This window comes from Neofelis nebulosa, chromosome 7 (assembly GCF_028018385.1).
Source record: "Neofelis nebulosa isolate mNeoNeb1 chromosome 7, mNeoNeb1.pri, whole genome shotgun sequence".
NCBI classification, from domain to species: domain Eukaryota; kingdom Metazoa; phylum Chordata; class Mammalia; order Carnivora; family Felidae; genus Neofelis; species Neofelis nebulosa.
In genome coordinates this window covers 119,864,493-119,877,070 of record NC_080788.1, presented here as the reverse complement: position 1 = coordinate 119,877,070, position 12,578 = coordinate 119,864,493, and the positions used below count along the sequence as shown (strand labels likewise).

Here is a 12,578-nt window from a genome sequence, read left to right as displayed (position 1 = left end):
AGAAGAGGTAAAAATTCATATACTCACCCATCTGGCTAGAGCTTCTTTGATTGTTGTTGCTTTTGCCTTAAAAAGAGAAGAAACAAGAGTGTCTTTATTGGTATGATTTGTTGATTCAACTTTTATGCAGTAATTATTAGCCTTGGCATCTACTATTGAAAAGATTAACTTCTTTCTTTCAGACTTTATATGCAAACAAGCATGTTTTAATTTCCTGTAATCAGAATGATTTACTTAAATATCTTTCAGAGGTGCACCTGGGTGGCTCAGTCAGTTAAGCATCCAACTTCAGCTAAGGCCATGATCTCATGGTTTGTGGGTTCAAGCCTCACACTGGACTCTGTGCTGAAAGCTCAGAGACTGGAACCTGCTTCGAATTCTGTGTCTCCCTCTCTGTCTCTGTCTTTCCCCCACTTGCACGCATGCTCTCTCTCTCAAAAATAAATAAATAAACATTAAAAAAAAAATACTTCTCAGATAAATTAAGGAAATCATGGTGTAATACCCATATACTTCATTCCACTTGCTTTACAAAAAAGATATACCTTTTAACATTTGATATTAAAATATATCTTATTTCACTGATTCTAAGATCTACATCTTTTAAATTTTGACATCTTTGAAATTTGGATGCATTTTACAATCAGGAACAATTTACAATTACTGTGGCCAGGTGGCAGTGGTAAATATCTAGAAAAATATTAACCATTTTATTTCATATATTTATATTCCTTTTTATGTTTGCAGAGAATGATATATGATAAAAATTTACATGCCCAAATACAATTAAAAATTTTGTTTTAATGTTTATTTATTGATCTTTGAGAGAGAGACAGAGAGAGACAGAGAGAGAGAGAGAGAGAGAGAGAGAGCGCACACAAACAGGGGAGGGGCCAAGAGAGAGAGGGAGACACAGAAACTGAAGCAGGCTCCAGGCTCTGAACCGTCAGCACAAAGCCGGACAGGGGGCTCAAACTCACAAACTGTGAGATCACTACCTGAGCCAAAGTCAGATGCTTAACCAACTGAGCCACCCAGGTGCCCCCCAAATATATTTAAAAGAACTCTGTTAATAAGAACAAAATAAAAATTCTAAATGACAGGAAATTACCTGTCAGGGTTTAATTCCAATTTCTCATTTTTCTTTCTTAGAACATAAAATAATGTTGCACTTTATAATCAATAGTATCTCAGATTCAATTTAATATGACACAACTTTAAATGTGAGAAAAGGAAGACATCCTTTGAATTATTGCTAGAGTTAATTAAAAAAAGAACAAAACCCCAAACAATAACAAAAGGAAAAATGTTAAAGTATAGTTGACCCTTGCACAAGATGAGCATTAGGGACACCAACCTCTCTCCCCTGAACAGTCAAAAATCTGAGTATAACTTTTGACTCCCCCAAAACTTTACTAATAGCCTACTGTTGACCAGAAGCCTTACCAATAACATAAACAGTGGATTAACACATATTTTGTATGTCATATGTATTACATACTATATTCTGACAATAAAGTAAGCTAGAGAAAAGAAAATGTTATTAAGAAAATCATAGGGAAGAGGAAATACATTTATAGTACCACAGTGTATTTAACTGAAAATAATCTACCTAAGTGGACCAGTGCAGTGTTGCTCAACATGTATATCCTCACAACGGCATATACATGCCATTATGTCTAGAAACTAAAGACATAGTAATAAATAGCCCTTGAGTTACAAAGTAAACTATAAATTAAAGTAAAACAAAAGACAAAAAATATTAAAATTTAAGGAATATAACATTTAAAAGGAGACTTATGGCTTCAAATACATTTATTTTTTTTTTCAAAATGTATATTTATTTTTGAGAGAGAGAGACAGAGGATGAATGGGGGAGGGGCAGAGAGAGAGAGACCACAGAATCCAAAGCAGGCTCCAGGCTCTGGGCTGTCAGCACAGAGCCCGACACAGGGCTCGAACTCATGAACGGTGAGTCAGACACTTAACCAACTGAGTCACCCAGGTGCCCTCAAATACATTTATTAAAATATAAGAGAAAACATTGAGGAGGGCACTTACTGGGATGAGCACTGGGTGTTGTATGTAAGCGATGAATCATGGGAATCTACCCCCAAAACCTAGAGGACACTGTAGACACTGTACGTTAGCCAATTTGCCAATAAATTATATTTTAAAAAATAAGAGAAAAATAAGAGACACAAAACAAATAAGCTAAGCATTCAAGACATTTCAATAAGCACATCATTGCAAACACAAAGAAAGCTGAAATAAATACAAAGGAAGAAGTTGATGAAAACAGACCAGAGGAAAAAAAAGATGGACATAACTAAAAGTTGGTTCCTAAATTTCTAGCAAGCCTAACTAAGAAAAAGACAGCTATAGAACAAAAATATAGAATCAGAGGAAATAATATAGATACCATAAAGATTTAAAAGTAAAATACTGGAGCGCTTGGGTGGCTCAGTCAGTTAAGCATCCAACCCTTGATAATGGCTCAAGTCACAATCTCATGGTTCGGTTCATGAGAAAGAGCCTGAGTCTGGCTCTGAACTGACAGTGCGGGGCTTGTTTGGGATTCTCTCTCCCTCTTTCTCTGCCCCTTCCCTGCTCACACACTTTCTCTCGCAAAATAAATAAATAAACATTAAAAAATAAATAAATAAGGGGTGCCTGGTCAGTCAGTTGAGCATCTGACTTTGGCTCAGGTCATGATCTCATGGTTTTTGAGTTCGAGCCCCACATCAGGCTCACTACTGTCAGCACAGAACCTACTTCAGATCCTCTGTCCCCCTGTCTCTACCCCTCCCCAGCTTGCACTCTCTCAAAAATAAACATTTTTAATAAACAATAAATAAATAAATAAATAAATAAATAAAGTGAAAATAAAATTTTATAAGCAAATATGTGGTAATAAGTTTGAAAACCTAAACAAAGAATGCATATTTAGAAAAAACACAAAAGTGCTGAACTGTCACAGGAAGAAATCAGAAAACCTGAATAGGCCAATAACTATTTTAAATGCTAAAAAGATAATCAGGGCACCTGGGTGGCTCAGTCGGTTAAGCGTCCAGCTTCGACTCAGATCATGATCTCAGGGTTCATGAGCTCGAGTCCCGCATCAGGCTCTGTGCTGACAGCTCAGAGCCCAGAGCCTGCTTCAGATTCTGGGTCTCCCTTGCTCTCTACCCCTCTCCCATTTGCACTCTGTGTGTCTCTCCCTCTCCCTCTCTCTCTCTCTCTCTCTCTTTCTCTCAAAAATAAATAAACATTAAAAGAAATTAAAAAGAAAAAAAAAAGATAATCAGAGGGGCACCTGGGTGGCTCAGACGGTTAAGCACCCACCTTCGGCTCAGGTCAGGATCTCCCAGTTCACGAGTTCAAGCCCCGCATCAGGCTCTGCGCTGACAGCTCAGAGCCTGGAGCTTGCTTCAGATTCTGTGTCTCCCTCCCTTTCTACCCCTCCCCTGATTGTGCTCTGTCTCTCTCACAAAAATAAATAAAAACATTAAAAAAAAAAAAAAGATAATCAGAGATTTACCTTCATTCTCCTTTCCTAAAGCTCCAAGCCTAGATAATTTTACAAGTAAATTCTGCCAAGTTTTCAAGGAACAGATATTTTCTGTTATACAAGTTGTTTCAGAAACCAAAAAAAGAGGGAAAACTGCTAGTTTATTTTATGAGGCTAGAATAACCTTGATGCCATAACCAGATAAGGACTCCTCTTCTCAGCATAGATTTGAAAATCCTAGATACAACAACAGATCTCCAAAGCCAATGGTGAATAATAATCGTGATCGAGAATGGCTAACCCCAGGAGCATAAGGATTGTTTAACAACAAAAAAGCCCATAAATATAATTTACTAAGAGTTAAAGGGAAATTCCCTATCTAATAAAAGCTACATACCAAAAACCTAAAGCAAATGCCATATTTTATGAAGAAATGCATTCATTTTAGCAAATATTTATTATCTACTATGTACCAAACATTCTTTTACATGCTTAGGACATATCAATGAACAAAACAAAGATTGCTGCTTTCCTGAAACTTACGTCTATTGGCAGGAAACAGATGAAAAATAATATATTTAATAAATAAATTATATAGTATATTAGAAAGTGACAATTATTAAGGAAATTGGCTGCTTAACCAACTGAGACACCCAGGAGCCCCTAGAGTATGTTTATTTTAAATAAGATGGTTAAGGAGGATCACACTGGAAAGATCGAAAAGTATATAATCAGAGGAGGGGTCCGAGATGGCAAAGCAGCATCAAAGTTCTCTGCTTCTCATCCCTGAAATGCAACTAGATCAGCATCAAACCACTTTGCACACCCAGAGAATTAATCTGAGGATTAACACAGCAATCTGCATAACTTAAGCCACAGAACTCGGCAGGTATTCGGGATGGAGAGGTGAACTGGGGAGAGAGAATCTGTGGAGGGTAGGGAGGGAGTGGTATTTGCGGAGAGAGGACAGAGAAGGGGGGGGGAGTGCAGGAAAAGCACTCCCCTTGAAAGTACCTGGAGAGAAAGAGAAACAGTGAAAGCATCCACAAGTACCTAAACAAGAAAAGAAGAGGGAAGAGGGTTTCAATGTCATTAGGATTCTATAAATAGGGCAGAGTAGCATCAGAAATTCTGCAGCCCAATACCTGGAGGTGCTCTGGTGGGAAGGGCAAATCCCCAGAGGCAGGCAGCGAGGTCTGAGCAGTCCATGGGCCACACAGGGAGAAGTGGTTCCCCTGCTACCCTGCTAGGAGGGCATTTGGTAGAGGCCATGCAGTCTGCCCACAGGCAAAGGTCCCAGCAGACCCCGGAGGACATGACTGCTGGTATTGGAACAAAAATGCCAGAGTGTGGTGAAACCTGGTGTAGGTTGTGTGTTGTGATTTACCATAATCCCTGAAACACTGCCACTATGCCATCAGATGAACTTAGACTGGGGCAAGCCAGCATCCAGCCACAACCTCTCATCCTCTACAGCAGCATGATCACAAGGAATGTCCCCAGGGGCAAGCAGGCATCCGGCCATTGCTCAGCAAGACCCTTCCTCAGAGGGTTGGAGCAGGTGTAAGCAGCAGGGCCCTCAGAAGTGAGGGGTTTGGAAACACAGCCCCATCTGAGATAAAATTCAGGAGGGAGGTGCCATCTAAGCTGATGGCTCGGACACAGACAGTGTAGAAATAGGGAGTGGATGGAAACCAGAAACAAAGAAGTTGTGCTTGATTGCCGGTAGGGTAGAGCAGAGTTCTGATAGTAGAGACTGAGAAGCTGGATGCCATTTTCACCTCTGACACATGCACACAAACACGTGCACATGGGCCACACTGATCCGCTCCAGTAAGCTAAGCAGCGCCACCTAGCGGAGAACAGAGTCATTACACCACGACCTGTCCAACTGCACCAACCAAGCCCTAGAGAACCACCATAAGTCTCCACCTGATTAGCATACAGACTATAAAGTGCTTCATAGTTTGACTTCTAGGGGAAACCAGATGTAATTTCATTCAGAATTCATTCTGTTCACTGGTCCATCTATTTGGGGTTTTTTTGTTTGTTTGTTTTGTGTTTTTTCTTTTCTTTTCTTATTCTTGGATACAGAAAGAGAAAAAAAATATTTTTATTTTCCATTGTTATATAATTAAAAAAATTTTTTACTACATTTTTTGGAAATTTATTTTTTTATTCTATTTTACCTTCTCCAATTCATTTCATTGTATTTTATTGTATACCTTTTTTAAATTTTTAAATGATTTCTTACTTTTTTCCTTTTCTTTTTCTTTTCTTTTCTTTCCTTTTTTCTCTATGAAATTAAGCTTCTTTCAAGGATCTAGGATCAGCATGTCAAACATACCTAGGATCTAGCTTCCTTGATTTTTTGGTATTGTTTCTAATCTTTTTAATTTTAATTTTTTATTTTATTAATTCTTTTTCTTCCTCCAAAATGACAAAACTAATTAACCCCAAAAGAAAGAATAGGAAGAAATGACAGTCAGGGACTTATCAACACAGATATAAGCAAGATGTCTGAACTAGAATTAGGAGTCATGATAATAAGAATACCAGCTGGGGTTGAAAAAAAGCATAGAATCCCTTTCTGCAGAGATGAAAGAAGCAAAATCTAGTCAGAATGAAATTAAAAATTCTATAACAGAGATGCAATCTCAAATGGTTGCCATGGCTTCAAGGATGGATGAAGCAGAGCAGCGAATCAGTGACATAGAAGACAAAATTATGGAGAATAATGAAGCAGAAAGAAGAGAGAAACTAAGGCAAAAGAGCACGATATAAGATTTAGAGAACTCAATGACTCACTAAAAAGAAATAACATCCAAATCATAGGAATCCCAGAAGATGAAGAGAGAGAAAAAGGGGTAGAAGGTTTACATGAGCAAATCATAGCAGAAAACTTTCCTAACCTGGGGATAGACACAGACATTAAAATCCAAGAAGCACAGAGAACTCCCATTAGATTCAACGAAAAGGCATATAATCAACAAGGCATATCATAGTCAAATTCACAAAATACACAGATAAGGAAAGAATTATGAAAGCAGCAAGGGGAAAAAAGTCCTTAACCTATAAGGGAAGACAGATCAGGTTCACAGCAGACCTGTCCACAGAAATTTGGCAGGCCAGAAAGGAGTGGCAGGATATATACAATATGCTGAATCAGAAAAATATGCAGACAAGACTTCTTTATCCAGACAGGCTGTCATTCAAAATAGAAGGAGAAATAAAGAGTTTCACAGACAAACAAAAACTAAAGGAGTTTATGACCGCTAAACTGGCCCTGCAAGGAATTTTAAGGAGGACTCTCTGAGAAGAGAAAAGACAAAACAAAACAAAAAAGACCAAAAGCAACAAAGACTAGAAAGGACCAGAGACCACCACCAGAAACTCCAACTCTATAGGCAACGCAATGGCAATAAATTAATATCTTTCAGTACTCACTCTAAATGTCAATGGTCTAAATGCTCCAATCAAAAGATATAGTGTAAGAGAATGGATAAGAAAACAAGATCTGTCTATATGCTGTTTACAAGAGACCCATTTTAGACCTAAAGACACTTTCAGATTGAAAGCAAGGGGATTGAGGGGTACCTGGGTGGCTCAGTCAGTTAAGCGTCCGACGTCGGCTCAGGTCATGATCTCACAATTTGTGAGTTCAAGCCCCACTTCAGGCTCTGCGCTGACAGCTCAGAGCCTGGAGCCTGCTTAGGATTCTGTGTCTCATTCTCTCTCTGCCCCTCCCCCACTTGTGCTCTGTCTTTCTCTGTCTCTCAAAAAAAATGTAAAAAAAAAATTTTTTTTAATAAAATAAATAAGATATTTTAGGGGCTCTTGGGTGGCTCAGTTGGTTAAGCATCCAACTCTTGATTTCAGCTAAGGTCATGATCTCACAGATAGTGAGATCAAGTACCAAGTCGGGCTCTGCACTGACAGCTCAGAGCCTGCTTGGGATTCTCTCTCTCCCTCTCTCTCACTGCCCCTCCCCTGCTTATGCTGTCTCTCTCAAAATAAATAAGTAAATTTTTTTTAAAAAGATATTTTGGGGCACCTGGGTGGCTCAGTTGGTTAAGCATCCGACTTTGGCTCAGATCATGATCTCACAGCTCATGGGTTCAGGCCCCTGGTCAGGCTCTGTGCTAACGGCTCAGAGCCTGGAGGCTGCTTCAGATTCAGTCTAGGTATCTCTCTGCCCCTCCCCTACTTGCCCACTGCATCTATCTCTCAAATAGAAATAAACATTTTAAAAATTTTAAAATAAATAAACTTTTAAAAAAGTATACTTTGGGGCACCTAGGTGGCTCAGTTGGTTAAGCTTCCGACTCATCTCATGTCATGATCTCCCAGTTTGCAGGTTCAAGCTCCACGTTGGGCTCTGTGCTGACAGCCCAGAGCCTGGAGCCTGCTTTGGAGTCTGTGTCTTCCACTCCCTCTACCCACCCACCCCCCCCCCCCCTCCGCCGCCAACTCATGCTCAGTCTCTCTCTCTCTCTCTCTTTCAAAAATGAATAATCATTTTTAAAAAGTTTTTTAAAAATGGTTATTTTTAAAAAGTATTCTCTTTAAGATTCCGATTCCAACATATCAAAGATACCTACTATCATTCCTACTGTTTAACATGGTATAAGAGATCTTGGTCAATGTTATAATAAAATACAAATTACAATGATTAAAAGGAGGAAATAAAACTCACTATTTGCAGATGATCATCTACATTGAAAACAGTAGAATAAATTGACAAATATTAGAACAAATGGAGTTCAGTAAGTGAAGAACACTACTGAGAAAGTTAAGAGAAAAGTTGTGAGAAGATATTTTCAATATAAAACCAACAAAAGACTAATATCTAGAATGTAGGAGAGGCTCCTAAAATTCAGAAACAAAAAGGAAAATTAGAAAAATTTTACAAAAAATATAAACAGAATTCACAGAAACTGAAATCCAAATGACTAACAATATCATGAGGTATTCAAACTCACTGAAAATCAGAGAAATGCAGAATAAAACAATGCGATACTAAAATACATCCTCAGCTTGGCAAAAGTTAGAAATTTGGTGAGAAAGTAGAACTCTCATGCATTGCTAAAGGAGGTAAAAACTAACAGAGCCAAGGGTGCCTGGCTGGATCAGTCCACAAAGCATGCAGCTGTCAATCTCAGGGTGTGAGTTCAAGACCCACATTGGGGGTAGAGCTTACTTAAAAAACAAACCAAACTAGCAGAGCCATTATGGAAAGTAATCCGACAGTGCCTAAGGAAATTAAATATGCACAGGCCCTCTGACTCTGAAATCCCACTCCTGGGTACATTTCCCAGAGAGATCCTCACATGGGCCCATGAAAAAAACACACAGAAGAATACTTTCAAGTTGGAAGCAATCTAGTAGTCTACAAATTGATTTATAAGGTCACTAATTCCTCTATAGATTGCAGGAGTCAAAAACAGAAATGCCTAAAGGACCAGTGGATAATGGATAAATGGGTAAAAGTGGCCATATAAAGAGGTTAACCTTTACTCTAGTTCTAGAAAACAACTGGCAGGTGGGACTTGATTTACCCTAGTATCACACTTCTTCAAATATTAAAACTCCATTATTGGAAATAACACCCACGGGGTGCTTGGGTGGCTGATTCGGTTAAGTGTCAGACTCTTGATTTCAGTTCAGGTCATGATCTCATGGTTAGTGAGATCGAGCCCTGTGCCAGGCTCTGTGCTGATGGCGCAGAGCCTGCTTAGGATTCTCTCTCCCTCTCTCTCTGCCCCTCCCCTGCTCACTCACTCTCTCAAATAAACATTTTTTTAAAAAAAATTTTTTTTCAACATTTTTAATTTATTTTTGGGACAGAGAGAGACAGAGCATGAACGGGGGAGGGGCAGAGAGAGAGGGAGACACAGAATCAGAAACAGGCTCCAGGCTCCGAGCCATCAGCCCAGAGCCTGACGCGGGGCTCGAACTCACAGACCGCGAGATCGTGACCTGGCTGAAGTCGGACGCTTAACCGACTGCGCCACCCAGGCGCCCCTCAAATAAACATTTTTTTAAAAACCACCCTTATTTGGGGGCACCTGGGTGGCTCAGTCAGTTAAACATCCGACTTCAGTCCAGGTCATGATCTCATGGTTCATGAGTTCGAGCCCCATGTGGGGCTCTGTGTTGACAGCTCAAAGCCTGGAGCCTCTTTGGATTCTGTGTCTCCGTCTCTCTCTGTTCCTTCCCTGCCTGTGCTCTCTCTGTCTCTCAAAAATAAGTAAACATTAAAAAGTTTTAAGGAAAAAACACCCTTATTTTATGTACCAGTAAGAGAGAAAAGATGTTGCCAGGGCCTGGGTGGCTCAGTCGGGTGAGTGACAGGCTCTTGATTTCGGCTCAGGTCATGATCCCAGAGTAGTGGGATCAAGCCCCAGGTTGGGCTCCATGCTCAGCTCAGCTCAGCTTAATATTCTCTCTCTCTCCCTCTGCCCCTCTCCTCTACTCTCTTTCTATAAATAAATAAATTAAATTAATAAATAAATAAAAGATGTTGCCAATTATATGACACCACCATATTTTAGTAATACAAAAATGGGTGTAAAAATGTATCCAATGGGGAAATATGATATTTCTGATTTTTTTTTTTTAATTTTTTTTTTCAACGTTTTTTATTTATTTTTGGGACAGAGAGAGACAGAGCATGAACGGGGGAGGGGCAGAGAGAGAGGGAGACACAGAATCGGAAACAGGCTCCAGGCTCCGGGCCATCAGCCCAGAGCCTGACGCGGGGCTCGAACTCACGGACCGCGAGATCGTGACCTGGCTGAAGTCGGACGCTTAACCGACTGCGCCACCCAGGCGCCCCTGATATTTCTGATTTTTGAGAGAGGCCATAAATCTGGGTTTTGATGTGAAATATGATCATTTAAAGACATTGGAAGCTAGTGTTTTTTAATTAAAAAACCATGTGGGCCTGATTTCTGGAGGGCTCTAGAACCACCAGTTTCCAGTCTCAGCTAGCTTCCTGATTCTCTATTTGAAGCTTTTCAATAATTCTCATGGTACATGCTTTCAGAATTAGTTAGAGCGGATTATTTCTTCACCTGAACATAAACCTAGGTTCCACGGGTGCCTGAGTGGCTCAGTCCATTAAGTGTCAGACTTCAGCTCAGGTCATGATCTTGTGGTTTGTGAGTTCGAGTCCCACATCGGACTCTGCACTGGTGGTGTGGAGCCTGATTAGGATTCTCTCTCTCAAAATAAATAAACTTAAAACAAAACAAAAACCTAGGTTCCAGAACTTTTTACTCTCTTTGGCAGTGGTTTTCAGCTACATGTCTGTGGAATAAAGTAAGGAAAGCACAGAGAAAACTACTTTTAAAAGAGTAGTATTTAATCTTGTGGTTGAGGGCAGGCATGAATTCGTTATCATTTCAATTTCCTGGGCTCAATCTCTCCCCACTTAAACAGCACTGGAATCACAAAAAGAAGACAACTAATTAAGGATGCCCGGGTGGCTCAGTCTAAGCATGAACTTCATCTCAGGTCACTCAGGTCATGATCTTACAGTTCGGGAGTCATAGTTCAGGAGTTCAAGCCCTGCCTTGCAAGGGCTCTGTGCTGACAGCGCAGAGCCTGGAGCCTGCTTGGAGTGCTGTGTCTCCTTCTCTCTCTGCCCCTCCCCTGCCCCTGTTAACACTCGGTGTCTCTCTCTCTCTCTCTCTCTCTCAAAAATAAATAAACATTGAAAATAAAAAAGAAGACAACTAATTATACTTATTCTTCATAAACATCTCCATCTGGCAGGACAATCACATACATTGCTAAACAGCTCTGACTGGGTCTGTAACCAACCAACAACATTCCTTTTCAAACTACTAGCTGGATCTACCAAATCTGTAAGCAAAACAGTGCATACTTTAAGTAGGAGTTGAGGAACATCAGTAGGTAAAATCACTACTTCGGAAAGAGCTTTGATTGGATAGACCACTGATAGATTTCAAATCCAAGGTAGCGGTATTTCTCTAAATGGGATGGGAAACCCTCCAATTTTAGAATCACTTGAGGTGCACTGTTGAAATGGACATTCCCGAACCCCATCATATTAAAAATTCATAACGTGCATTCCAACAAGCTCAATCTTGGGCCGCCTATACTTATGCATACTTAAATTTGAGAAACGCTATCCTAATATATTCTATCAGAGTGGGCTTTACAATGCTACCTAACAACTGCACTTACAGTCATTCAGAGGGCAACTTGGGCACATCACAGGTTAGGAATACTGCTGCACTCGGTGTTACACACATTCCTCTCATAACTAGCTCCCCGCGCCCCGTCTCGCCAGAGAGAAAATTACTTCTATGTACAGAAAAATCCTTATTCACACAGTCTGCCTTCCATCACCTTTCCCACTCTCATCCGCTCTTTTTCGAGCATTTCCTGTCCTTTGCCCTCCTTTTCTCTGTCAGAGTCCGACCATATTAACCCAACCTGCAATCCGCCCCAGGCCGCCCTCACCCCAGACCACCCGGTGGCAGGGCTTCTCTTTCGCCTCAGGCCTCTGATTCCTGAGCTAGCTTAGCGTCGGTTACCGGCTTCCTTCCGCTGATCGAGGACCCCCTCACCCTTAACACGCCACAGTCACCCTTTTCCACTTCCAATCCCTTCTCCTCTTTGGCTACGAGGCCTAGAGGGTACTCACCATTCCGGCCGTTGCTACTGTCACTGCTCTGGTTGCTAGGGCCCGCCGAGGTCAGTGCGCGTGCGCACTTCTCGGAACCCTCCGCCGATCCCAACCCTGGCAGCGGTACTTTCTCCCCGCCCCCCCACGGTGGCGTGAGCGGGGCATTGTGGGATGGCGCGGCGGCCGCTTCGGTCCTCCCGCAGGGCTGCAGCTCGCCTCCCGGTCGCTGTGGTGGGGCTGCTGGTGGCATGCGGGACGTGAGAGCTTAACGGCGCAGAGTGGTCCAGAGATGCTTTTTGCCGAAAGCAATTTCAGCTAATCTGAAGTGATGTACCTGCCTAAGTTTAAAACTTTAAAACCTTGCCATAAAATTCCCTTCCCCTGCAGATTGCCCCTCGCATCTTTCTT

At 41.0% G+C, this 12,578-nt stretch overlaps 1 protein-coding gene across 1 annotated transcript in view; it reads right to left on the bottom strand.

Annotated features, from left to right (window-relative positions):
* Window positions 1-12,280, bottom strand: part of DNAL1 (dynein axonemal light chain 1) — a 48,265-nt gene extending 35,985 nt beyond the window's left edge. Inside the window, exons 1-2 of the mRNA XM_058739600.1 lie at window positions 12,189-12,280; window positions 28-66 (exon numbers count right to left, since the gene is read on the bottom strand). Of these exons, the coding sequence (XP_058595583.1) occupies window positions 28-66; window positions 12,189-12,191 (42 nt within the window). The 5' untranslated portion in view covers window positions 12,192-12,280. The remainder of the gene's footprint in view (window positions 1-27; window positions 67-12,188) is intronic.
* Between the last annotated feature and the right edge of the window lie 298 nt (window positions 12,281-12,578).